Consider the following 27,601-nt stretch of genomic DNA (forward strand, 5'->3'; position numbering starts at 1 on the left):
TGGGTGACGGTGTCCCAGCCTGCTCCTCTTCCTGCTGCTCCTGCCCAATGGGAGCTGAGGCCATATCATTTACCATCTTCCTGCTCAATCACTGGCTCTGCTTTCCTCTCCTGTGGGCGTAGATCTGACTTCACTAGTAAAATAAAATTCTAGTACAGCCAGACAACTGTGACTGGTGTGTACTGAAAGGATAAATTCATTGTCTGGTGTCATAAAATATCAAGGGACATGTTGTAAACGTTTCAGCATCTGTCATTTCAAACAAGAGGCTGAAGTAAAACTTGACCACTGGAACCAGCGATAAGCCTGCAAAGAAACATGCCACAGGTAGCAGTGGAAAGTTTTGGGCCAAACTGGGCAATAGTTTACACTACAAAGCATTTAAATCAAACACGACTCTATTTCAGTCACCGCACAGTTAATGGTAAATGACTTGGAGTTCATAGATTAGCCCACATTTGCAGTATCATATAGGATTGCATCTTACTGACACAAATAACCAGTTATCATTTCAAGTAATCTGGATGTAATGCCTGTCAGAGCCAAGCAAACAGCCGGCAATACACTTCTCAGAAATAGCACTTGTATCACTGGCAGTCACAATTTGAACAGTTCCAATCCTAGTGCATCCACAAATGCATTGCTCTACTTGTATTTGCATCAGGAGCTTGACAGATGGATCTATTATTTAAATGTCTAACACCTTTTGTCCTGCCAAAATGCCAATGCCCAAACTTAAAAGATGTAATATTACAGGGCACCAAGAGTGCTGAACTTTGACATTCCCATGATAAAACACATCCAAAATATACAATTTACATACCCTTTGCTTTCTGAAAACAAGAAACCCATCGTTCGTTTTTCTGAACCCGCAAGCTTGTCGTGGTTCTCATCTCTTACATTTGATTCCTAAACTGGTGATAAAGTGCACCAACTTATTCTCGGAGGGGAGGAAGAAAACACTATTTCAACTTTAATGGACATTTAATAGCTTCATGAACGTGTGATACCTTTTTAAAATAAACCGAGAGAGAGAGAGAAACTGACAGGTTTGTCTCTAAGAACACTTCTCAGCCACTTTCGTGCAGCCCTCAGCAGAAGAACTGCACCGTCCCGGTAGTGAAAGGCATGTGTTGTCTACAGAAGACAACATTTGAAGAGCACTAAAGTACCTAAACGCAGCTACCTGTGTTACTTAGACCAACGTGCCTCTTCCCATTGGTGAACAGTCCCCCCCCTCCCCCGGATAGTGCACAGCATACAACCGAAAAAAGGAAAATAATAATTAAAAAAAAGAATCTAATTAGCAATAACTGTAGTGCACCCAACTCCTATGAGAGTCCGGTTAACTGTAATGCAGCCAGCTTCTATGAGAATCCAGTAAAGTGAAGGGGAACACAGTAACTGAAGCAGCCAGGTCGCGGCGGGCCTCTTCATGTGTCCGATTTGAAGACTCTCACGGGGGTTTCTTTTTCGCTCCGCACGAGGGTGTGCGTTAAAACGCTGGGCAATGCGCCACGGTCCTCCGAGCAGTTCCGAGCCGTGTGCAGAAGCACGGTGATCGATGGGCCTGGGTGAACCTATGCGTAATGGGAGCGGAGGCATCCACAGCCGGAGCCAGGGGCCGGTGGTGTTCGTGGTGCGTCTGACGACGCATCGAGAGTGAAGGGGTTCCTCTCAGCCGCAGGCAGCGAGGGTGGAGATGAACTACAAGTCCCAGAGATGCTGAGGAATGATGGGAAATTCCCAAACATGGGCGCCCTCTGACCACAGCAGAGGCGACGGTAGCCGCTCAGACGGGGGCTCCCCGTGCGTTTCCATGGCGCGCCGGCCGGATCGCCATGGAGGGTTACAGTATAAAGTCTTAACGTTTCTTGCATGATGCACAATGTCTTTGGAGGAAGCACAAGCTACGTGGCGCGGTGTGGGGAGTTACCATATATGCGATTCACAGTGCGTCATTTTGATAACCCCTACGCCCCCTCCTAGCCTTCGATAGTTCATTCCACCGTAGAGTCTGGGAGAACAAGAGAAGGCAGAAAGCAGGGGTGAGTCAATTAACACTTGTCAGGATCTTAGAGGGACCCAGTGCAGCTTGTAGAATACACAGGCAGTGGTGACTTACCTCCACGTGTTAGCGTCAGGATCATAGACCTCTATTGTTTTCAGGTACGTTGTGCCGTCAAAGCCTCCGACTGCCATCAGCTGTCCATTAACAACCGCTAGTCCAACCTGCCGAAAATCATGTAGAACAGCTGTAGATCTGCCTAATGTTGGGACACACCACCTGCTGCAGTTCTGCAGCTGAAACAGCAGTTCTCACACAATGCCAATTAATCAAACTTCAAGGGGCCACTCGATAGTTAGCATTCTTTTGGCTTTGGTCAGCACTTCCTACAGCTGCTGACTATGTATTAAAACAAGCTTTTCAAACAATCCAATCAATCTTTTTCCTCATAGATCTATGATTTTAACCATTCAATTCTCAAATAAGCTATAACAAAGAGAACAGCTATAACAAGGAGAACAGCTAGATTCCTAGAAGGCTGGTGCATACACATGCCCTCGCTTAATCTAGTAAGTAGCTGTTAACCACCAACACTGGTTCATATACAAAACCACAGCAAAATGTTTAGCAAAGGATTTGGAAAGGATTTTAAACAACAGTTTAGATCAAGGAAACAATTGGGCTATTTCAAGAGTGGGACACTGGCACAAAATCTAGACACGGATGAGGCAACACTCGAGCTTCTGGACCCACCCCGCTCCGTCTGGACGTCATGGCAACCACCGGGGACCACTGGTTGGTCCTGGGGTTGTAGCGCTCGGCGCTGCTGAGCTCGGTGGTGTCGTCGCGGCCGCCCACCGAGTAGATCATGTCCTGGTAGACGGCGCAGCCCAGGTGCTTCCTGCGGGTGCCCATGGGCGCCACTGTGTGCCAGCGGTTCTCCTGGGGGTTGTACCTCTCCACTGCAAGGGGGGGAGCACAGACACACCCCCATCACAGGAGGACAAAACACACAGAGGACACAAAAGCCATTGTTCTGTATGTGCTGCACTTCCTTTGATGGTAACATGGTTATGTGAGTTCACACCTACATCCTACTGCTCACGCTCTAGTGTAGGAAGGATGTAATGTCCCAGGCCAGAGCTTGTAGCTCACAACTTCTGCTATTCAGCTTACAATGGGTTGTTAAGGTTAGAATTGTGGTTGAGGAAATCTGGCCCTAGATCAGCACTTACAGGCAATATCTGCCTTAAGCAAATAGTATCGGCTCAATGGCTGCTCAAGACAGAAACCTGGAGCTGACACCGGTGTCAGGTCATGCTCTGCTACCTGTGTGCCAATGAAGTGTGACAGAGTGATTCTTGCGAATTTCAGGGATATTCTGTGAGCGTGTGATATTTAAAGGTGCCTGTGAAAGCTACCTTACAAACCAATGAAACACATACAGCTAGGAAGTGTAAAACTAACCATAAATGAAATCACTGTTAGCAGGTACAAATTCACAGCAAGAAGGTGCAGTGTAGTTAGATTTTCTTTGCTCTACATGTTTCATTTCTCCTCATGTCTCCCTCTCGTTAAGGTGTGAATCATTTTCAGAATCCATGGAGCTCCGATTCACATACTGCAAAGACACTAAATTTATTACACCTTAAAACATTAAAAGCTTATGTGGAACAGAGATGAAGGTTTCTGGTGCTGAGCAGGTTTTATACCCGTGTTGAGAGGTGAGGTTCCGTCCGAGCCCCCCACTGCATACAGAAAGCCCCCCAGCACAGCAACGGCCACGCCCAGCCGCCTGGTGCTCATGGAGGCCACTCGCGTCCACTTGTTCTCCTTGGGGTCATATCTGTCAATCAATCAATAAATCCCATTGTCTCAGCAAAACCTGGAGGGCCTAAGCAACTTTTCTAGCAATGTTTAAGACAGTGACCTTTCTTTCCCCGCAATGAGTTAGTAACAAGTTTCTCTCCCTTGCGAGAATGTTTTTACAATGGCAATACTCTGCTCTTACGAATCATGGTAGATTTTGAAAGCAGCACTAGGAAAAGACTTGTGTTGTGCTATCACCTTTCCACGATGTTGAGACACGAGACTCCATCCTGTCCCCCGACTGCATACAGGTATCCCCCAAGGACTGCCACCCCGACACTGGTCCTGCAGGTGCTGGTGGGGGCCACATCGCTGCTCCACTGGTTCGTCTTGGGGTCATACCTGGTGAAGAGTAACAGCGGCTTAGGTTATCCCTGCTCTAAGTGCTCAATCTCCAGCAGCTCAAGTATCCTCACTTTAGAAGCTCCAACTCACAATACTGTACATATAGGATGTTCCAGGTAAATGCCGCATCAGCAGGTTTTCCAGCAGAACCATTTGACAACTTGATGTTGGTCATCTTTGCTGAGCTAATAGAAATGTGTGATCACATTGGCATTTCTTGGAATCAAGCCTGTGGCAGGGAATTGTGCACTATCTGCAGAATAATGTCATTCTAGCCTGTCTGTGAAATGGGGGTCAGATCAACATCAGTTCCATGGATTTTTTTTTTTGTTAACCAAACAGGCAGAACAAGTCATGACATATCATGCATTTACAGCATGTCCTGCAGATTCATGTTTTAATGACTTCTTGATTAAGCATCACTTTACATTACATGCATTTAGCAGATGCACTCTTCCAGAGCGACTTCCAGCATGACAGGAGATAAGTGTATCCATTCAAGTTAAATGCGCCACGGTGTCAGAGAGAAACATTTACGAAAACAGGGGTTTAGTGAAAACCAAACCCACCTCTCCACGCTGTTGAGATAGGAGGAGCCGTCGTGACCCCCGACGGCGTACAGGAGGTCGTCCAGCACGCTGACGCCCACGCCACACCGCCTCTTGCTCATGGAGGCCACCATGCGCCACTCGTTTGTCTGCGGGTCGTAGCGCTCCACGCTGGAGATGGCGTCACCGCTGCACCACCCTCCGACTGTGACACAAGAGGACACGTCGGATTATCTGCAATTTCACTGATGATATGCAATTTCACTGTCCTGAACAATGACAATAAAGCGCTCTCTCTTATCAGACATGTCCATGCATGCCTCAGTCAGGACTTAATATGAGGAAGTTCAAGACTGATCTGAGTGGGAGGAACCCTGGCTATTGCCAGGCAAGACCATTTTTACATATACATGCCTCTAGCCTTCCGCATGACAGAATGACAGACTGACAGATTCACAGACAGAGATACTGCAGCAACCACAAGGGAACTGTGATGGAAACATGACAGCACTGACAGCTGCAGCCACCAGAAGAACTACATTTCCCATGAGTCATCAGGACCCATTCATGCCAGTCTATCAGCTGTCTCAGAGATGGCTAATGAAACAGCTGACAGCTGAGGAAGCCCAACGCAGAGCAGATACAGGAAAGGAAAGGGTACTAAGACAAAAGGATAAACCGTTAGATGTTGGGGCATTTTTATAGCTGAAGTAGTGATGCGTGGGTTGTTTTGAAGAATTAAAGGAACAGAAAAGGTTCCAGCAACCTATAGTATAGTCATGGTCTATGGGAAAACGTGCATGTTCTGTGCGAGTTCCCACCTGCAAACAGCACCTCTCCACATCGGATGGGCTTGCGGGGGCGTGTTCGTGGCCCTTGCATTAGGGGGCGCTCTTGAGGAAGGAGGAGGTAGTTCTTGGCTTCATCAACCAGGTCTCTGAATTAAAAAAAGAGGGGAAAAAGCCTTAAAAATCTTAGATCTGAAAATTTTTGCGTGTGCGCGCATGTGTGCGTTTGCAAAGCAAAACTTAATGTATTCACAGAGCCCCATGTGACAAGAGGTGGCAGCAGACAGGCAAGTGAATGGAAGTGGTACACTGTTATTAAACCCAGACTTTTTCCCAGCAATAACCTCCCTTTGGAACACCATTACTGTGACTGCATTCCAACTGCGGCTGCAGCCACTCCACAATGCCAAGTCAAAGGCTCAGAGCTGCCTTTTATCGTTAGTGCTATTTGGAAAGCAATGTGACTGTTGTGTGAGTAATTGTAAATGGATTTACAGTAAATTTCAAACCAAGTAACACAGATGAACCACAAACTCTGCCCCAATACCTACCCACATAGCATAATCTAACCACCAGTAAGCAGGATAGGTTTGGAAATACAGTTGAAAATTTGTAAGTAAGGAGATTGCTGGAAGCAATAACTTCATCTGTAAATATCTGTATGAACATCTATTTCCACAAAGGACCTAGTTTTCCTCAGACACAAACACTCCATGGTTTCTCTCCTTGTAGGCAGGCGTTCTCCAGAAATTTTCCAGACATTCCAGCCATTCTTTCCCACCCTTTTCACCTGGGGAGTACAGCTCCTCTGTAAAAACCCCACTGCCTTTTTACAAGCAGAGAAGATTACCAAACATCTCTTGACATTAGCGCATTTTAGACTTTTAAGTCTAAAAGTCACACAGTGCACTACAGTAGAGTGAGCGCTCAATACAGGACAGGCGCTACCTTGTCCAAGCAACTTGTAGCCACCTGACAAAGCCCTATCCCTGGTGGAATGGCTATGGGCTCCCTGTCATCATCAGCTGATGACACAGCTGGGCTCAAACTCAGGCTGTAGAGCTCAGCCTGTGTTAAAGGTGAGCGCCTTTACAACTGAGCGACATAAGAGCCCCAAAATAATCTTGTCATGATTCCACTGTGAAACTCCTCAGCTCAGAGCAACAGCTAATTATAAAGATGGCAGCTGAGAGGCACACTGACCAATCCGGACTGGCCTCGGTAATAACACTGCACATACTAAATACATACCAGTAGAGAGACACACATTCCAGACACAAATGGTTACAGGGGTGGCATGTGTGAAATGTATGCAAGCCAAAGTGCTAAATGCCATATTCTAACGGATTACTGTGCAATGCTGCACTCTACCTTTGATCTGTAGTCTAGTACCGCTACACACTAAGAGCTATATTTTACTACTGCTAACCACTGCTTAGGGTTGTATCGTAGTACTGTCGTGCTGTATAGAGTTGTATTCCTAGGGGGTCTGTGTACTGTTCAAGCTCCTCTAGACTACACTCTGTAGTGCAGTAGGTCCCTTTGGCTGACAGGTCTCTGTAAACACAAGCATTCAAATCAATAAAAGTGCCTGTCAGCGGTGTAGACATGAGCCCCCCCGAAGATCAGGTGTGTTGCACATCCAAAGAATCTGTAGGAGAAAATAACCTCAGTGCTTTCCTGCTGAACCCTCAAATCCACCAGCCAGGACCATTCCACGTCCCAGCTATAAACAAGGTTTGAGGTTACCAGGGGTCTCGTAACGGTGAAAGAGCTCGTTTTAACAGGAGAAGAAACACATAAGTGATGTCTGGGTCACACTCATCCTGTTTATCTCTGAACTCACCTGCATTCCTCGTCGCTCTTGATCAGGGGGTCTGACCCCACGGTCCCCACCAGGAATTTCGGGCTCAGGAGAGGCAGACGAACATGCTGTAGGACCTGTGGTAAGAACGGGGTCAAGCGATCACCCATCAGTCTTTGCTGATCAAAAAGGTTAAATATCAATCAACCAACAGAGAGTCAAAATGGCCAAACATCAGTCATTGATATTAGCATAGGGGTGTCAAACCATTATGCTGCACTTGCATTCCCATAAACACCATAGCAAATTAGATATTTATTCCATATGTTATTGCCCTGTACGAAATTTAGCCAGCAGATCTGAGTGTGATTTTTTTCAGTCATTTTATCACCACCATGCAGCTAAGCCTGTACACAGAAAAGTTATATTAGCCCCACAGGTAAAACTACAGTCAACCAATCCACATTTAGCATATTCATATATTCAGGGGGATTATATCATTGGGTATTGGGTCTTGTTCTTCAAGAATAAATCAAACACATTTTGTAAACAGAAAAACCACCAATGAACATCTGTCTTGGGAAAAAAAAAACAATGCTACGTAGGACAGCATGCTGATATTTCATTTTTGACACTCTCAGCACTAGTTACCAAACACCTGTACAAGCACCAACCACATGTACTGGCCAAGGCTGTTGCCATCTTTTTTTGTTGTTGCATTCTTGAGCCTGGGCCAAAACCATTATTTGATCCAATAAAGGCCTGGCTGTAATGAGTCCGCTTCTTTTTTTGTTGCTACAGAAGTCAGCTCAGCAAAAATACACTGAAAGGACACAGAACCTACTGTGAGTTGTTCCTATGAGTAGTGGAGGAGTAGTGAGACATGCAAGTGTTTTAAATACATCTTCACAGCAAGCAGGATGGAAACAAATAATGCAGAAGCCCCTTGGAGGATGGTCCTGGTTTTAAAAGACACACGGGCACAGTTCACACCTCGAGCTTGCAGCAAGGCGGGGGGGCCTCACCTGTGGCAGCTGCGGCCGGCGCTCCTGGATGCTGTACTTGACCCAGGCCATGACGGCGTTGAACACCTGCTCTTCGCTGCGGACGTTCAGCTCGTCGCTGGAGATGATGTCAATCAGCTGGTTGGCCGGGAGAAGCATGAACTCCTCGCTCTCCATCACCTGCGGGCGGGACAAACAGGTCAGTATGAGGCGGGGAGATGACAGAGCACAGGCTGTCATGTCACCTGGGGGAAGGAATCACTGCAGAATGAAAGACATCTCATCACAAGGACAGAAAGGATCCTCAGAAACAATACACATAATAACATAATCAAAATACATGCCTGCACAAAGTTATTTACAATCACAAAGGCTGACCCCAAGTCCTATTAAAATACATTTTAGAAAACAATGATTCATCTCTAAATGCATTCAGATCACTTCACTGTATAAAGTGCATCAATTGACATTTGTTAATGTGCCAGTAACCATCTCATATTCCACTGCATAACCAAGACAATGTCCATTAAAACTTATTTTAAATCACCAATTTTGCATTTCAAATTAGTCCAGACACAAGAATGATTAGTTTGTGCATTGCCAGAAGTCTCAAGTATATTGGTTGCCTCATAACAGGCTTACTTTAATGCAAAGATGATAGAAGAAAAGTATGGAGCTCTGTTGAAAATTCAGCTGACACAGGAAGTCCACATTGACCAGATCATTTTATAAATAGTAAGTTTCATAAGGAAAACTGTTCTGACCAAGATATAAAAGCCAGCCATGTCATCTTAAATCATTACAAGTACCCCCTAAGCTGGACATCCTTCTCCTAACGCTTGCAAAAACAGTCTGGATACCCCCGGGGTCCGATTAGAACAAATCCTGTTACTGAAGCTCCCAGCAGAGGCTGCTGAACACAGATGTCCTCGGAACATAACACAAAACGGACCAATGTTCACTCCTGTGCTCCTCTCAGGGGTAAAAGGGGACAAGTGTGAGCTCCTGGCGGATTCTGACACGTTCCCTTAGGTAAAACAGTAAGGGCCATCAGCTTCATCATGGAAAAATTACACTGGCAGTATTGCGCAGGAGAGAGGGCTTTATTTTACAGGTGGGGTTAGAGTGGGGTTAAAATTAGTCTCAGGGACGCCATTCTCCCGGGCTCACCAACCGCCCGCGGTGATGGCCCTGAAATATGATCTGGTGAGAAAATCAACACCGAGGATCAGTCAGCGGGTTCCCGCATGGAGCGGAGCAGTGGGAATTATGGATACTTGGGGCATTATGGGTACGTCAATTACAGCTTGCTAAAATCACCAGTGGTGCTAGGAATGTCCTCGTCAACCACTAACCCAAAACCACTTGTACGGGAGCAGCATTGAAGCACTACTGACTCTAAACAAAATGGCAGCCCAGCATTACATGAAAATTTCATTCATGTTTGCAAATATCATTGATTAAAATTGATCAAAAATGAATTCTAGCATCAAAAAGCATAAGCCTTCTGCTCCTGAGTGGTTAAAAGACATTTAAAAAAATCATTTTGAGATGTTTAAAAAAATCTGCTTAGAAACTTAGGAACCGAAATATTCTCCAGAATTTTAACATCACCACATCACTGCTAGATCAATGCCAGCAGTGCCATGAAACAGATCCTCAATTAAAACGACCACACCTTGTCAAATTAGACACTCAAACTCAAGTACTTTATGACAAATAGAACAGCTAAGTCATAGAAGAGCTGCATAGGGTGGACTATGACAGACAAAAGTGAACATCTGAATTAGGTCGTCTAAAAAAAAAATTAGCCCTTATGAATCCTGCTCCGGCGGGGCGAGCGCGTACCTCCTGGAAGTTGTGCTGCGTGAACTTGTCGGCGATGCGCAGCAGCTCCCTGCAGGAGTGCGTGTCGGCGAAGGCGCGGATGCCCAGGCAGTTGGAGGGGTCCAGCTGCCGCTTGAGGAACTCGCAGCACGCCTCCTGGATCTCGGCCAGCTGCAGCAGGCAGGCGGCCGGCAGCAGCGTCTGCACGTTGCCCTCCTCCACCGTCACCTGCGACGTGTAGGCGAAGTCGATGAGCAGCTCCATGGCGCGCTCGTCGATGTCGCGGATCACCACCTCCGTCTGCCGGCTCTCGGCCAGCTCGCCGGTGAACATGGCGCGGAAGTAGGGGCTGCAGGCCGACAGGATGACGCGGTGGGCGTAGATCTTCTTGGCGCCCACCACCAGCACCACGTCGCACAGCTCGCGGTGCTTGCGCAGCAGGTTGATGACCTCCAGGGTCTGGCGCGGGTGCTTGTCCGACACGTAGGGCATGCGCGCCGGCTGGGGCACGCCCTCGGGCAGCTTGTTGGGGTCACCCAGGGTGCAACGACTGGTGATGTCCATTCCGGTGGTGTCTGGGCGAGCGCTGGTACCCCTGGAGTGGGAATGGGGGTTGGGAGATGGAGGTCACTCAACGTCATAGAAATCACTGCACAGTGTTACAAAGTCCTGCTAACATCCTAAGACCTCCCCAATTTGCACTGCGGTAGAAACCAACGGAACAGCTACCTCAGAAGAACTTATCAATGTCTCCCTCATCCAAACAACTTCCAACATCTGCATGCCTTTGACCAGTTATCTCAGTATCTCTGCTGCAGAAGGTAACACACATCACTACAACATCAAAACCATAATGGAGAGAGTAGCCACCACGCAGTTCTGTGATCGCCAGTTCCGCAGCAGCCAGACAGACAGACTTCCACTAAATGCAGCGTCATAGAGGCAAAAAGCCCACAGCTTAACAACACAGCTCCAGTGGTCATTCCAACCAGACCCCAACCTATCTGCCCCGGTTTCCCCCGTTTGCCATTGCCTACAGGTTACTCTCAGCGCAATCCATGGCCTCTTCTCCCGGCACCTCCATCCATGAAGTGCTCCGTGTTCACTGTGCTGCGGTGCAGTGAGACTGCTTTCAGTCACTGACTCACTACAGAACAGCTCCACTGAGGATGGAGTTCAGCCACCTGGCTCAGCGAATCTCGTTACCGATCTGCAATGAGTTGTTCCAATTATAACTCTCACTGAGGGGGGTATAACTGCGCAGGCTGCTACATGGGGCTCTCTCAAGAAGGGGAAAAAAAAAAAAAAAAGTTTGGAGCTCAGGGTGATGTTGCAGGCAAAGTCTTTAGCACAGAGGCCAATAAGCATGAGTCAGACCTTTTGTTTCAGAAAAGTCGTTTTCTTTCTTTTCTTCCCACCACATACACCCAACACAACAACCGCAAACCCTTCAGCACAGTAACAATTTTCAAACCATAAAATAATAAGTAAGACTCTGTGAGGCTGATGGACCTATACCCCAAGACTTGAAGAAGAAAAAAAAAAAAAAAAAAAAAAAAAAAACTTTGGGGGTAGCCAAAGATGGGCCACAAAACCTATGTGGCACAAGAGACCTTGGCCTCAAAATAAGATTCCATTAAAAAGAGGTGCATAAGCACAGCAGCTGCCTGGCATTACTGCTAGTGATGCTGGTATTGTATGACCGTGGGCTTAACACTCCTCCATTTGCCAACCTCTGAAACACCCAGCTGGATCGTTTTCAGCTGCAAATTGCCACAGCCGGTGGGAGCCCTGCAAAACCTCTTCTTCCGCAGCTCTAGAGTATTACCTAAAAACCATACAGAACATACTGCACTGACCAGGGCTGCATTTTCCCCATTTAAGTTTTAAATACAGCATGAATTCACACTTAACATCTATTTGCACTTGCTTTTAGAACACAACTAAAAAACAACCAAACGTTTTATTTTCACTCTATGCTCAAAAAATGCAAATGTACATTAATAATGAAAAATGTAATAATTCACTCACTAAGCAAGTGAAGCCAATCTCATCAATATACTATTCACTTCAGTGGTGCTCCACAGCTAAGTAACAGTCTTAAGCTGCCAAAGTGTTTTATCAGCCATTTTGTCAAAAGCACTGCCTAACAAACATATTACAAAAGACATTTGGGGAAAAAAAAAAACAGGTTATTCAACTGATGTGACATTTTTTAGTGTTAGGAATGGTCCTTCACTGAAAGCATTTCCTACCTGCGCATTGGCTTTGCGTCCATGCACAGAAAATCCGACCTTTGGTCCCCTCAGCTTTCAGTTAATCTGTCAGGACAGGGGAACAAAGTGGACATTAAAGTGAGGCTGCTGGAGTCACTACAATATGCTTACATACAGCAGATGCCACACTTGGCTCTAAATGATAAAAAAAACAGCACACTATAATGGCAGAGATCATTTCCAAGAGCCACAATACGGAATATCAGAGACCAGTACTTAATTACTCTGGGTTATGTCCAAGATGTAATCCTGAAACATCCGATATTACTCACTAACTCATCTGAAAGAGATTAATAAAGTGAATAAAAATGAAAATGGCTGAATTACAGTAACTTATTCCTGTGGAACTGTAGTCAATCTGGCCCTAGGGAAAATACAACACAAGGCACATTTAGGCAATTTGTGAATCTGAAATGGTCATTTCGCATGAATTAACTTTGGCCTGACTACCCACTATGCACCATGCTACTCATTTTTTAACATTTGGAAGTGTTCCTGGAGAACAATTTAAGAGAGTTATATAGCCTGAATGCTGACACTATTCTGTGGGAAATCAGACAAGGTTGTACATTAGATGAAGCAACAGTGGGTGACTAAACACAGAATACCACCACAAACTAGGAAAATGTATCAAGAAACTGAAAGGTTTGTCAGACATCATACAAGAGAGTTTAACACAATTTGTCACCTTCCCAACAAAGAAAATTCCTCCAAGTTTACAATAATTCTCAATGACAATGTAGAACATAGACATTAGCATCAAGTTATCACAACATGGTCACAATCAAGGTATTCTCACAGTCTCCTCAAACTGTTTGTAATTTCAGGCCAACAAAATTTAGAAAGATAAGCACAGGATTTTAATAAATTATTCAAATGTGCAACATACACTAACACAGTAAAAGAAAATAAGGACATGTCATGTATACTGGTTTTGTTCCAGCAGAGACCTCTGTTGTATAGGTTTCATTGATATGTTAACTGAAAACCGATCTTAATTTGACCTCTTGACATTTAGTTAGCAATGTCCTTGGTGAGGACATAAGTGACAATTTCACTTCACTAATGACACAAAACCGTGAAGACATAGAACAGTGCTGAAGCTACTAAAATAACACCACAGGAATATTTGAATACGAGATGGGCTGACACTTGGCAAATGCAACTTAGCACTACCAAACGCAAAGTGCTGCATATTTTTAGTAAGAATGTCAGACAATATTTTGCAGTACTAGTATTACTATAGAGCTAGAGAAAGCACATGTGCTGAAAATAAAAAAAAAATGAAAGACTTCTGGAAAAAAAAATCTGGATTTGATCCTACTCCATCACCTACAGTATGTGCTGAAGCAAATTAAAAAGCTGGCAAGATGCTGTGGTGTATAGTTAAAAGTACAGCACAGAGGTTGCATAATGCCTTAGCAAGACTAGATTTAGGAACACTGTTCTCAGTTGTGGCCACCATATACTAAATAAAGATAAAGAATACATAGAAAAAGGTAGAGAGTGGTACAACAAGATTGGTCCCGGGCCTGAAACAGATGACTTACTAAGAGAGATCTTGCATAGTATGCCAATGAACTCGTATCCTAATGCCCTCTATGTTCCTGTGCTTGCTCTGTGTATCACACTGCCACGACGAGCTGATTGTGCACTGTAGTTACCACAACAGTTAGTCATTCAGCTTGCTATTGCTTCAGTAAATGTAAGGGCTGAAACTATATAAAAATCCTCCCTGTGCGGTACAATGCTTTTTGCTGACAGCAACTGTAATGCAAGTGCAACTTGGAGAAGTTGCAAACGGAATAAAACGTCCCAAGAGGTCACCTGACTTCATCTCTACAGGCTATACGAAAACAGTACTATCAGATAATATCCAAAGCGAAAAAACTCATACTGTCGGTCACCATTCCCATAATGATTTCACATAAAGTTAACTGTGGCTTTACTTTTCTTACTCCGGCCAGTTTCACGCCTTCAGCGATCGCGCTAGCTACTTATCATATTCAACTTTCACAAGTAGCGAACGAGCTAGTCTATAAATAACTCGATGCAAACACAGCGTCAACTATATAGCCAAACACTTGCAATACAAACGGCTTTATAAACTGTAGCGTAACTGGCGTCAGCCAAGTTAGCAGTACACACTGGAGAAAGACAAGTACATACGAATTTAAAATTAACATTCACTTCGCAAGCAAGCTAGCTACACATAGCAGCTAACCGCAGCGTAACCACAACAGTAAGGGCAATGATTAACCCAAAACATGCTTGCAAGTCGATTTGCTTAAAAAACTATATACATTAAATAGTGTAGCAAGGCATTTTAAAATGAAATGTTATGGGTAGCTTGCTAAATACGATTATATGCCGCATCGTCACCTCAGTCGTAAGGGCCCGATTTCCATGACTGCTAGAGCTAGCTAACTAATGTGAGCTAGCTAGTAAGCCAGTCAGACAACAGTAAGCTGGCTCGATAATAGTGATAGGCCTATCTTAGCTGACTGTGTGAAGCACTATGTTATCTGATTTTTAGCACATGACGCTGGTTTGTTTCAAACATTAAACTTAGCTTGAAATGTATGTAGTATCTTGTGTTAGCGTACGCTATCTAACGTTAGCTAGCTACTATGGTGGGCTTGTTACATATTAGCAGGGCTAGCTAGCTGGCAAGTTAGCTGGAACACATATAAACAATTGTTTAAATAATTACGTATGCTTACCTTATATTTCCATCTATACGTGTAAAAATCAGCCTTTTGTTTACTGACTGGTGGTTCACCGAAATATAGAACACAAAGAAGTGTATGCTAGTGCTTGAAATACCTTCATTCAACAGGAAATGTGCATGTGATGTGAAAAGTCCGACCCGTCACTAGTGAGCACATATGGTTCCATATTAAACTCGTAACCGGTGCAACAAGGCATGAATAAATCCTTAGATAATATCACATATTAAGAGACGTTAGCAGCAAATGCACAGCGGTTCAAGAATAAAGTGCTCTAGTATAGTTAGATGTAATACTCGTATACAGCGGCCATTCGCTAAAGACATATCTAGTATTAGGTAGCTAGTTAACGTTATTAAGTAAAACTACGGTGTTTAAATACCTTCGCTACCTAGCTACCATATGTTTGCCTGGCTGGCTTCGTAAAATGCGAATGGAGCATGAATCCGCAAGGGTACCATAGACTTACAGCGGTTTGCGTGTATAAAATATAAAATATAAAATAGTGTGCGGAGAGCTAGACTGTGTAACCAGATGTACTGCAGGAGAGTAGGACGGCATTGAATGAAGCAACTAATTACTATAGCAACAGCGACTCGCAGGCAAATTTGCAAACAAAAGCCGAGTAAAAGACAGCAAGCATGAGAATTATATGCTTGCCAGCTCATTATTGCTCATATATAAGTTACAGCCAGGTGACAAACCAAGATAATCATAAACTTCTCAATTCAAAGGTTAATCTGTGACTTTTTGTTCTTTATCTAGCTAGAATACATTTCATTTCCATCTCTTTCCAGATAGCCAGCAAACTGAAGGCAATGGAATTAAGAGCAGAAAACTCAGTGTTAAGCTGCTGCCTGTCGGGAGATGCCGAAGGTCTTCAAAGAGTGCTGGAATCTAAAAGCAATTCGGACGAGGGCGAAACTGTCGATTTGCTCTCCGAAAAGGATGATGTTGGGAGAAATGCTTTGTTTATGGCATGTATGCTTGGAAGAAGCAATGTCGTCCGAGAGCTAGTGAAATACGGAGGAAATGTTAATGAACTCACTGCGAGGGGTAAAGTTCTTAAAGCTTATTGGCTATCCAGTCTACATCAGGACAGTTTAACACTAATATCTTACTAACTACATCACGCCAGTTTAGCACTACTAGCTGGGTACCATGGCAAATATGTGGATCTACTGCAGAAAACGTTTGACTTACCAGTAATAGTTACTGGTATATTTCCCAAGGTTACTCTCCGCTGCATTGCGCTGCTGTCTGGGGTCAGCTGGATACGGTGAAAACTTTAGTGGATCTTGGTGCTGACATGCACACGGTTAACTTCCGCGGAGAGAAAGCCAAGGAGGTTGCGTGCCGCTATTCCAAGACGGACTGTGCCGAGTTTCTCGCCTGGGCAGGTGAGAGATCAGGCGACATCTTCAACCTGGTGGCTCTCAAACAAAGCCAGTCTTCAACAGGTTGTTATCTTGTAAGTGCTGAAGCACACTGTTGACCCTCCAGGTTTAAGGATGATCTTTTCCTGATCTCTCTTAATCTGCAGAAGCCAAACAGGACTTACAGTCGTACATCTCCCAGGTAAGACAGACCATCTCTGATCCAGAAAAAGTGCACGGGAAACTCACCAAGGAGGAGAAGGTAGGCCCTAATATTCGCCTGAGAAGACAGTTTCCATATGATTGTCGTAATATATTGTTTCTTATAGTTCCCTCTTACTTGTGCACCTGTGGATCTCGATTTTGGCCCAAATTGAAAGAAAAAAATATGAATAAATGCCTTTGAAATAAATTAATGTAGAAGTAAATAAAATGTATTTTGAAGGAATCAAATATACTTAGAAATAAATATGAAAATAAAAACATAAGCATGAATTCATTAAGCTTTATCTTTGAGCATAGTTTTACTGACTGTGTCATATTTAATTGTGTCATAAATGAGTGATTCATGCTCTTCCAGCTGCATTTTTATTTGAAACGTTTTTCTAGTCTGTTTCTAGGGACCCCAACGTGTATGCCTCGTTTTCATTCCAACAGAGCTCTTCCGTGTTTAGGTTGTATTGAGCCGGTAGCTGAATGCCCCTTTTTAAAATTAATACACATATTTGATTTAATGCATATAATTATCTATATCGCTATGTTAATATTAAGTCAATAGAAGTTACAAATATTATATATACAAATAGTATAAGCAGTACATTTGAATATGTATATAGATAACAATTATTATTTATATTATTTCTATAATTATTTTAAACATAAATATACAATCTTACTCCCTGCAGAGATCATGATGCAGACAAAAACTACAAAAGAAGCAATGGGTTGTTTGCTATTCTGACAATGAGACCACTCAGTAATAAACAAAAAAATTAAAAGACTGAGAAAATATTAAGCATCAAACAGTAATATGTTAAAGGTAATACGGCAGATCATATGGAATGATTACTATTATGAAGAATGCTGGTAACTAGTGGTTTCACAGTCACAGGAAACAAACTGTGGATGAAAAGCATGTCATTAAAACAGCCAATGTAAATCATGTTGACATTATGCATTTCTAGACCTATGACTGGGGATAACATGATCAAGGGCAGAGAAATTTAAGCCAGCTATAGAATGGTTAGCCTGTGAAAAGTGTCTGGCAACTGGAGTCTTCAGAATGGACTGCAGTTTTCAGTCATCTCTAAATACATAGTTGTCTGCATATGACACCAGTATATTAGTAGTTGGGAGGGCATGTTAGTAAGTAGACAGTACTGCTTGAACTGCTTAAGTTATGGATCTTTTTTTATAAAGCTGGTGAATAAGGTAGGTACAGGCCACAAAAACTCAGCAATTGAATTGAATAAGCATCATCTAGTCTTTCTGTAGACGTTTCAGAAAAATCCTGCTTGTCAGTGCACACCAGAATATCCCTAAGGACACAAGAATTATTTAAATGTGGCTCTGTGCAAGTCAGTTGGCCTCAGTATGAATTTAGATTTTACATTTGAATTTTAAAGTTAGCTGAATTCGTTAACATGTTCATTTTTTAATCTTTTTCAGAACATATGCATGAACACCTGCTCGGCAAAGGCAGACTGGATTCAGAATGCAAAAAATCCATCAAAACAAGACTTTATTGAGCAGAAGCAGCACCTGGAGGACACAATTAGCCCTGTTCTTGCTAAGCTTACACTTCAGTGTGAGTTCAGTCATTTTCATGTTTATATTGCCATTACCATTTCAGTAGCACAAAATCTATTAATTTCAGTGTTGATCCACTTTTTTCATTTATATTTACAGCTGAAGCTACAGCAAAACACAGAAAAAACTGATCGCCTGGCAAGTGAAAGCGGCATCATAATGCTCTTGTAGTACTGGAAGTATCTTGATGAAGATCGACAGCATGCAAATTAGTGTTAATTCAACAAGAAGCCGCTGCCTTAAGACATTTCATCTGAGACTTAATTGATATATGGCAGGCATTTAACCTTGCCTCAGTAGAAATGAATTTCCATAGAATCAAATCATGAAGGTTGTGTTTGATGTGGTTATAGCAGTGCTTTATTTGACTTGGAGTCCAATGAAGGGACTGTTGACCCCCCCCATGTGGAAATCATAAACAGGGAAAAGAAAGGGGGGAGATAGGGTGGAGGAAGGATGCTGCAAACAGTTGATGTGGAAAGGAAGTGATAAGTAGGATTTTAATAGTTGTGAACAGGAGGGGTTTGTCCAGGTCTGGTTAAATGCATAGGGATTGACTGAAAATGATCCTCCCAGACCATTGTTTGGAATTTCAAACTATTTACATCAACTAGATACAGATCATATTTTTGCCTTGATTTGACAGTTTTCTTCCCTTTTTTTTAATTCAGGGTTTTGAGAATCTAAATATGAAAATCCCTGACTGTCATACAAACCATTGTCAGTCTGCCTAAAACAAACCACTAGTTGAGTGCTGTAGTTATTTACACCTACAACCAAAATGAAAGCATAGAGAAAACACCAGACAAGTACTCATCTGACACACTATTTGTTCATATAGAGGTGTGAAAGTACTTAATACTATGCATGTAGTTCCAAAAGCATATATCTAATGTTGATGATATTGTAACAACCAAACCACAGCTTTTTTTTTTGCAATGTTGCAACTACAGTGTGTTAGGTGGGGGCTCATGTAGTTTTTCTCCCAAAATCAACGCCATCAATACCTCTGCTTGGAGCTGCCTCATTGTGTGACCTTTTCCTGGCCAGTTATGATTAAATACCAGGTACCTGCTCCTCCCCTTTATAAACATCCTTGTACAAGATGGCTGTAGTCTTCATGCAGTGTTCATACTAGAAAGTAGGTAAGGAGGTTCATCATACTAGTTATAGAGTCATAGAAGTTGATAATATTGATGCCACATACTATCATTTCAGTCTTGGCCATTCCTTTTTGTGAATTAAACATTTAATTTGCAGTTTAACACTAAACATTAAAAGCAGGTCTGCACTTACGGCCATAAATTGACATAGTCTGAAATGCACTTTTCAGCATTGATAGGTTTTGAAGCCACAGCACACATTAATTTTACACCTCAAATAAATCACAGTATGTAACAAACTGCACTGTGATTTGAGTGAATCCCCACCTAATTATCTAACGTGTAACCTTGTTTCCCAAGAGTCACATATGGGGATGTCAGAAAGCGGAAAGATGGTCATCCATATAAGAGAAAGGGAGACGGTAGGCAGTAATAACAGCAGGGGCTTTGAAAACAGGAACATATAAAATGGAACTACCAAATGGAGGGGTGATCTGATATCAGTTAGGTTTCTACTCTTACACTCTTTATTAAGACTGTATACATTTAGTTAGTTATTTTGACTTATTTCATTCAGTCATTTGTGTGATTACAGTCTGTTATGTACTACTCCATTATTAATGTTATTACTTTTGTGTCTGTAGTGTAATTAACATGATGGAAATTATGGATTTATCATCTTGATCGCTACATTGCCATTAATTTCCCGATGTTCTCTAATGAACTAAGCCAAGTTAAAGTCATGCTGTCATTATTTGGAGAGTCTTTTTGCCTGCTAAACTTAATGGCATTTAAGAATGTGATGACAAAAAAATACAAATTTAAATACATCTTTTTACTATTTGATATTACAAGTGTTATTCAAAATAAACAACTGAAGCTCCAGCAGATCTGTTGTAAATGTGTATGCATTGTTATTGATATGTTCCAGATATTGTCAAATAATGCAGATTTTATCATCTTCACCTCAATGAGTATGAGAATGGTATGCAAAGAATTCAACCTTGAAGTGATATAATGGTCTTTTGTCCTTCTGCTGTACAGGAGGGGGCTTGAGAGTTTATAGGGAGGGACATCTGTCCCAAACCAGTATATCCAAGTGTCACCCACAGGGGAATGACAGGATGGCTTACTGGTAGCGTTCTGAGTGTCACTTCATGGATAAGACCACTTTCCCCACAGACTGCCTCTGTAGAATGTACTGAAAGGCTTCATTCACCTGAAAAACAACAACAAAAAAGTAAATAAAGTGGAGTAGGTCCTTGTGGATATTTTTGAAATGTTTTAAGCACATGATATTTTGCCATTTTATGACTGGAGTATAACTGGAAAGATACCAGAATGCCAGCTGCAAGCAGAGTAGTGAACCAAACACTCTACATTGACAAGGGCAAAGACTCCTACACAACTGATAGGGAAAAAACCACCAATGCCTGTATTAAATATATACTCCCAAGTGAAGCTCAACGTCTGCGATGGTTGTGTTTTCATTTTCATTGGAGTATTCCACATGGATATGTAGCCTAAATAGATCATATTTTGAATTTTATGAGTGAGAGGAATGACCTGATGTAACTTGAACTTGGCTCCAATGTGCGGTTTGATCATTCCTGCCTGGCAGTACCGGATGGCATCAGAAATGGACTCGGAGAACACCGGGAAGTCCTCATCCCGGTACCGGCCCCAGAACACACCCATCGCTGCAATGTTTTTCACCAGAAGTAGGTTGGCTGGAATAGCAGGGATATTCCCCCCTGCAAATCCTACAACTACTATCCTCCCCTCCCAGCTTAGACTACAAGAACAAAAGATATGTGTCAAAATCTTTTTGAATCCAAGCTTCACAAGCAGTTTTAATTGACAATAAACACCTATTTACAATACCACAACCAAGAGAATGTGAGTAAAATCTGAATGTCCTTTGTGATCCTAATGAGCCATATGACAACACAAGTATGATACTAGCTAGTTCAATTATGACAGATATCTTAATCTAGCTCATTTAAAATGAGAATTCAACAGGTTATTGGACATTAATATTTATACTTGCTAGTCACTTGTACTTAATAGCAAGTGAGTCAAGCAACATTAAATTACCTGTGAGCCCTTAACATTGAACTTTAATATGCTGGTTTAAGGCAAAATTAAAGCCAGTCTGAAGCAACATGAACCTTTCAAGCAAGGAGAAACAATCCTGTTCCTGGTGTATATTTTATAGTTGCTTTCAGTGAACCGTCAATCTGGATTCCATCCACGGTCAATGCACACTGACACAAGGGATGTCAAAGTCATCCTTTGAGAATGTCTAAAAGTCTATACAAAGAGTGAGATTCATTTTTTTGACCTCACCATGACAAAGCGTTCTTAAAGACGTCCCCGCCGACAGCATCAAAGACGACATTCACTCCCTTTTTGTTGGTCACCTTCTTGAGCTCGTCCTTCAGATTGCTGGTGGTGTAGTTAATGGAGGCTGATGCTCCTTTCTGCACCGCAAGGGCACACTTACGGTCACTTCCCGCTGCTGCAATGACCTGGCGCCGTGGGGGGAATGCACATCACTCATCACACTGTACAAGCTAGGAATCTTAAGTATGCACCATGCATGCAGTGCTATGGGGGCAGACATTGGTCATATGGAGACCATTACCTGGGCCTTGAGAACATGGGATGCAATGTCAACAGCAGCTAGGCCCGCAGCCCCCGCTGCAGCTGTCACTAGGACCGTCTCCCTGTAAATACAAAGACATCACACTAAAAAGAAACTGCAAATAAGGCTGCTCTCCTAAGGGAGCCCACAGTAGTGGAACCAGCTGGCTTTGTTCCACTGGGGGAGGGGTTTATAGGTGGGACATGTTTTCCTTGTCAGAATGCTCTCAGCACCTTGCAATCCTAGGGGAGGGAGGATGCACCAAATGAGCTGTAAGGTTCTGAGAGCGTTGCAGCAAGGAGAACATGGCCGACTTACCCACAACCCCCCCCCCCCCAGTGGATTGAAGCCAGTTAGGTAGGGTATTGAGTCGGATTGCATTTAGCTTGCCCCATCACAGGCTGTCACAGTTGGAAAATCCTAATGTACAACTGGGGTGAAACAAAGACAAATGTATAAATAATCAAAATATGTACAACAAAAAAAGAATGACTATGCATTGGGCTGGTAGCCTGTCTAGTGCACGGAATATGCATGCCTCTGTAATCTGGGTACACCCAGCATTTGCCAAGGATAAGCATCTGTTGTCCTCTGGGGCCATAATCGTTCTAGTTACATGATAACATCAAGCAACAGTATACAATTAGATGGTGACCTACTTTACTGCTGGCTTCCAAGTTATATTCTATGTCAACATATTCACCGATTTCTTATGAATCAAGTATTAATTGACTGAGTAGTCACATGTGCTGCCACATTTGCATGTTGTCTCAAGACAGTTAAAATGACAGAGCTGCTTCAACTGGGACAGAAGTTATCTCTCATTGAAAATCCTGGGCTATTACAGAAACTATTCCAAGTGTCAATGGCTGCCACCAGGAACGTGTGGCCCCGTTCATCTTTAAGCCATAGACTCACCCTGGCTGCGTGCGTGCTCTCTGCTGTAGTTGTAGGATCTCTGCGCCATAGACTCACCCTGGCTGCGTGTGTGCTCTCTGCTGCAGTTGTAGGATCTCTGCGCCATAGACTCACCCTGGCTGCGTGTGTGCTCTCTGCTGTAGTTGTAGGATCTCTGCGCCATAGACTCACCCTGGCTGCGTGCGTGCTCTCTGCTGCAGTTGTAGGATCTCTGCGCCATAGACTCACCCTGGCTGTGTGCGTGCTCTGTGCCGCAGTCCTAGGATAGCTGTGCCGTAAGACGCAGGAAGTGCGGCAGCTTCTTCATAGCTCAGCTCATCTGGGATTTTCCACAGCAGCTAGCAGAGACGAATCACACAACACATCCGTGCTACTCAACACAGTTCTGAGCGTACAGGAACTGAAGGATGCAATGAGAAGACTGCGCTACCTTTTGATCCACAACGCACTCCTCTGCCATCGCCTTTCCTCCCATTCCGATGACACGATCACCCTGGGAAGAGAACCACTGTGTAAGTGCCTGGTGCACACTGTCTACTGGGGGAAAGCCTTTCTCTGGGTGACATGTCTATTTTTATAAGGAATAGATGGATGTGAAATCAAGTGAGAATTACATTATACTGTATGGTAAATGATGAGTTTTGAAAAGCAAAGCCATGCTGTTCACCTTATACACAATATTTCTTTCGCAAAAACATCTATTCACCCCTGCAATCACAGTGGTTCTGTGATCCTCTGCTTTCAAGCATAATAATGAGCAGCTATTGTTGGCCACTCGTCTCACCTTTTGCACAGATGTGACCTCCAACCCAGTTTCCATCACACAGCCTGAAAATTCCATTCCTGAAAAAAGACAGGTCAATAAAACAATGTTGGTAAATGTCAGACGTTGAGATCAGTAAAGTGAGAAACTTTTTCAACTGTTTCTTGTAGGAACCTGACTCAAATTGAAGGCAACAGGCAGTCTCTTCAGGAGCTCCTCCTTAACCCAGTGGCCTGCTCTCTGGTGAATACATGGAGTCTGAAATGAACCTACATGCTTCTACATGACCAGTAGTGCATGCAGTAAAACCCTTTAGTTGCACCTCTCTTGTCTTAACTTCCACACAACTAGAAGCTGCTAGCTGGACAGCCTATGCTGGACTGTCATGCCCTGTTTTGCTATGGCTATGCCTTTTCACTAGAAGTTCAAAACACACCTGGTGTAAAAGGCAGAGGGGGCTTTTCCTGGTACAGCCCCTGACACACCAGGATGTCGGCAAAATTCACCCCACAGAAGTGGACCTCCACCCTGACCTTCACAGGAGAAAAAAACAGTACGTGCATGTAAATCCTAGACGTGAACCTGACTGGGTGGTGTTTAGGCAGAGCCTCAAGGGCTGAGAATCATAAGAGCAAGTCTTTCAACCAAAAACATGCACCTCGGATGGTTTGAGTTCACTGGCTGCAATGTCTTTCAGTATCAGCGGTTTCTTCAGCTCAGTGCACGTGGCAGCGCGGTACCCGCGCCTCTCCTGAGATGAGGTCAGGTTGACCGACGGTAAAGACCGACCCCAGCTGCTGTGCACACCTTTAGCCCTGCATTGGTAAAAACAACAGACCTGTATGTTACCAACACGCTACAACACAGCTGACGGTATTGTGCAACTGCACAGATCCATTTGTTGGTCCAGTATGTCAATCGGCTTAAGCTTCAAATAATGGCATGTGCAGTATTTCATAACACAGAAGAGGAAATTTGCTCAGTTACCACATAGACTAATTCTGACGCTGGCAAAAACTTTTCCTATCTTTGCCAGACATTGCTGTGTAACTGCTTATTCACAGCTGTAAAACACATGCATTATGTCAGGCAGGCAAGTTTGTCACTGAAGTTAATAAACAAAAATGAATGTGGTTTCATCTAACTTTTGATGTGTTGTTAATGGCCTGGATTTATCACCGGTCAGACCAGTAAGCCAGTGCTCTACATTATCCCTAAGATATTTGTGGTCTGTATACCATACCAATGAGAAACCTATTGCTCTTGTTGCTATATTAGTGTATTAGTATTTGTTTACTTATTTTTATGTTTTACAGATACACAGATTTGTCACAGATCAGAATTCTACTCTAAAATTGAGGTTTAAGTAGTTGATGACCATTAGCATGTGTATCAGTTTTATAAACTAATGCTACTGTTCGGTGACGCCGCCAGCATTCGGCTTCGCTTCCTACCTGTAACGACCGCATAATCGTCGTGCCAATACTTGTACTAAGTGACGCCCACTTGTTGATTATTGTTTCAGCAAAATATACGTTTTGTGAGCAGTATTTCATTATATTAAAAAAAAAAAAAAAAAAAAAAAAACATATTGCCCCGTGTGAGGATCGAACTCACGACCTTCAGATTATGAGACTGACGCGCTACCTACTGCGCTAACGAGGCAGTTAGAAACAACTGCAGCAGAATCCGTTATTGATGGTATCAGTATATGTTTTTCGGGCATATATTTTACTTTTCAATTAATTCTGATCCTAATTATATGCCATGACGACGCAAACAAACGACAAATTCGAGATTACTTTTTGATAGATAATGCAAATTTGCAATATTTCAGTAGTTGGCAAATGACGCTTCACGCTTCCTCCCACGGACAGCAAATAGAACTCTATAGAAGCGGAAAAGACTTTGCTACCGTGAGGAATACATTTCGTTACATGTGGCTTTAAAAATGTTTATTACTACGGCTAACTTGCATGTCATCACTCCCGGTGGAAAACTTGCTATTGCCAAGACTTAGTTAAACTCAAGACATACTAACTAGAATCGTTAGCCAGCTCTAAATAGCATTAGAATCCATACTTCCCCTATATTAGTCAGCCTTTTCAACTCGGGGTAATTATTACTGGGTGTTATATTATGGTAATATTTCAAACCTTAATAGTGGTCTAAAAATCCTCTCCGGAACAGTCGCAAGTCCGAATAGACCTGCCATGTTTGGCAACTTTATCGTGAACTTTAAACCTTTCTTCAGTGTAAAAACACCAGGAAAAAATGGCGTTTACAGTGCATACGAAGCCTAACAGCTAGTTACATCGAAGATGAGGTGGTTGAATAAGATATAACTCTCAATCGTTACGCTTCAAAATAGCACTATATTTAAGGCCGAAAGGACATCAACATTACAGGTGGTAAATGCTCTAACTCCAAGCAGACGTGGTTTGTCCCAACCCTTGTCACGTGACCGTATCAGGGTTGCCACATACCCAGGACGGGTCACAATGTACTCCTCAAAAAAGACAAATGAACAAGAGGAAAAAACTAAATTCCAACTATGTCAATGTGAAATTAATTCTCTGCGCTCCCAAAACATATTTTCTTATGGAATTAGCTACCTGTTCTCATAGAAAAGAATAACGGTGACGTGATCCTAGCATCTTAAGAAAGATAACATGATATTGTAGCAGATAACGTATTGTTAATAAATTAAATCCTTTTCAAGGCTACGGTCTGTGTCTCCAAACAAATAAAATATGTTAACCTGAACGGATTGCCAATTAATTTTTGTATGGATTCCTTTCAACATGTTCAATTAAAAGTAAAATAACATGAAAAACTTTCCACGCAGAGGGTTTATTTTCATTGTCGGCCAAGTGTATTGCAAAAATGTCATTTTTTTCGTAATCTATGCCAATCAGTTAAAGAAAAGTACCAAAACCCAAAAATTAGTGCATCTCCGTCCTGCAAGACTCAATGTAAGGTACTGTGCTGAGGATAAATGTTTCGCTGACCAACCTACCTCAAACTGTTGCACTCATTTTCCAGTAGAGGGTGCTACAACACCAGACTGTGCTAAATCGAAAAATACGCACACAAAATTCACAGGATTTGAGTCAAAATAAACACAAGGGGGCAGTACAGACCACATTGCGTTCATTGGTGGAATTTGGAGGACGGAGTTCACAGAAAGAGGAATTGTCATAAAGCGAGAATAAATATCACATGTGTTTGCTGCCTCATAGAGGAAGTACTTTATTTTATTCACACTTTATTTAACCATGACAGCTGGGAAGGAGAACTAATTGCTTCTCATACAGTAATGACCTCAGGAGCCAAGCAAGGCAGGCACGCAATTGCATAGCCAATTATGTGGCCAGATTTAAAGAACTAGTGTGGGAATTTTAATCAAGACACAGAGGTTAACGCCCCTACTGTTCTGATAAATTCTGTGGGCAATTGCCAGCACTGTAATTGCCAGCAGTGTTTAACAAAGGATGGCACCTTCTACAGCTGACCAGCAAAAATTCCCACAACAATCAGAGTTTCTTAAGAAGTCTCTCATCTGACTGGTAACCAAACCCAGCCCCATTTACTTACAGTTGTTTGGCACAAGACAGGCACTGTAATGTGTAGGTGCTGATACCAAGCATATGTAATGCATATATAATACATGTATGCGCTACAACACTCCCTCTGTAAAATGTGGGACACTTTACAGTATTGGGTCCTGATACATTCAATCTCAGTTCAAAAATCATGGGAAATGTTAACAGTTGTTTGTCTTCAT

General features: G+C 42.9%; 3 protein-coding genes and 1 non-coding gene across 4 annotated transcripts; 1 reads left to right on the top strand and 3 right to left on the bottom strand.

Moving 5' to 3' along the window:
• Positions 1 to 17: 17 nt before the first annotated feature.
• On the bottom strand, positions 18 to 15,300 carry klhl20 (kelch-like family member 20). The gene is made up of 12 exons (XM_036554704.1): positions 15,193 to 15,300; positions 12,449 to 12,514; positions 10,215 to 10,788; positions 8,388 to 8,546; positions 7,405 to 7,499; positions 5,592 to 5,707; positions 4,792 to 4,975; positions 4,076 to 4,219; positions 3,721 to 3,854; positions 2,762 to 2,970; positions 2,126 to 2,232; positions 18 to 2,017 (listed from the first exon to the last, which is right to left on the bottom strand). The coding sequence occupies exons 2-12, from the start codon at positions 12,469 to 12,471 to the stop codon at positions 1,933 to 1,935; spliced, it is 1,830 nt and encodes a 609-aa protein (XP_036410597.1). The 5' UTR covers positions 12,472 to 12,514; positions 15,193 to 15,300; the 3' UTR covers positions 18 to 1,932.
• A 716-nt stretch (positions 15,301 to 16,016) lies between these two features.
• On the top strand, positions 16,017 to 18,579 carry ankrd45 (ankyrin repeat domain 45). The gene is made up of 5 exons (XM_036553718.1): positions 16,017 to 16,254; positions 16,431 to 16,598; positions 16,742 to 16,836; positions 18,243 to 18,381; positions 18,483 to 18,579. The coding sequence occupies exons 1-5, from the start codon at positions 16,017 to 16,019 to the stop codon at positions 18,512 to 18,514; spliced, it is 672 nt and encodes a 223-aa protein (XP_036409611.1). The 3' UTR covers positions 18,515 to 18,579.
• A 1,792-nt stretch (positions 18,580 to 20,371) lies between these two features.
• LOC118795919 (quinone oxidoreductase-like protein 2) lies at positions 20,372 to 26,240 on the bottom strand. The gene is made up of 10 exons (XM_036554710.1): positions 25,971 to 26,240; positions 24,473 to 24,629; positions 24,251 to 24,347; positions 23,836 to 23,894; positions 23,482 to 23,544; positions 23,280 to 23,389; positions 22,134 to 22,215; positions 21,836 to 22,017; positions 21,053 to 21,281; positions 20,372 to 20,705 (listed from the first exon to the last, which is right to left on the bottom strand). Exons 1-10 carry the CDS (start codon positions 26,027 to 26,029, stop codon positions 20,637 to 20,639), a joined length of 1,107 nt encoding a protein of 368 aa, XP_036410603.1. The 5' UTR covers positions 26,030 to 26,240; the 3' UTR covers positions 20,372 to 20,636.
• Positions 25,407 to 25,479, bottom strand: trnam-cau. The gene has a single exon. It is a non-coding gene; the product is annotated as a tRNA-Met (tRNA).
• Positions 26,241 to 27,601: the final 1,361 nt, after the last annotated feature.

Source organism: Megalops cyprinoides, chromosome 20, assembly GCF_013368585.1.
Source record: "Megalops cyprinoides isolate fMegCyp1 chromosome 20, fMegCyp1.pri, whole genome shotgun sequence".
In the NCBI taxonomy this organism is placed as follows: Eukaryota; Metazoa; Chordata; class Actinopteri; order Elopiformes; family Megalopidae; genus Megalops; species Megalops cyprinoides.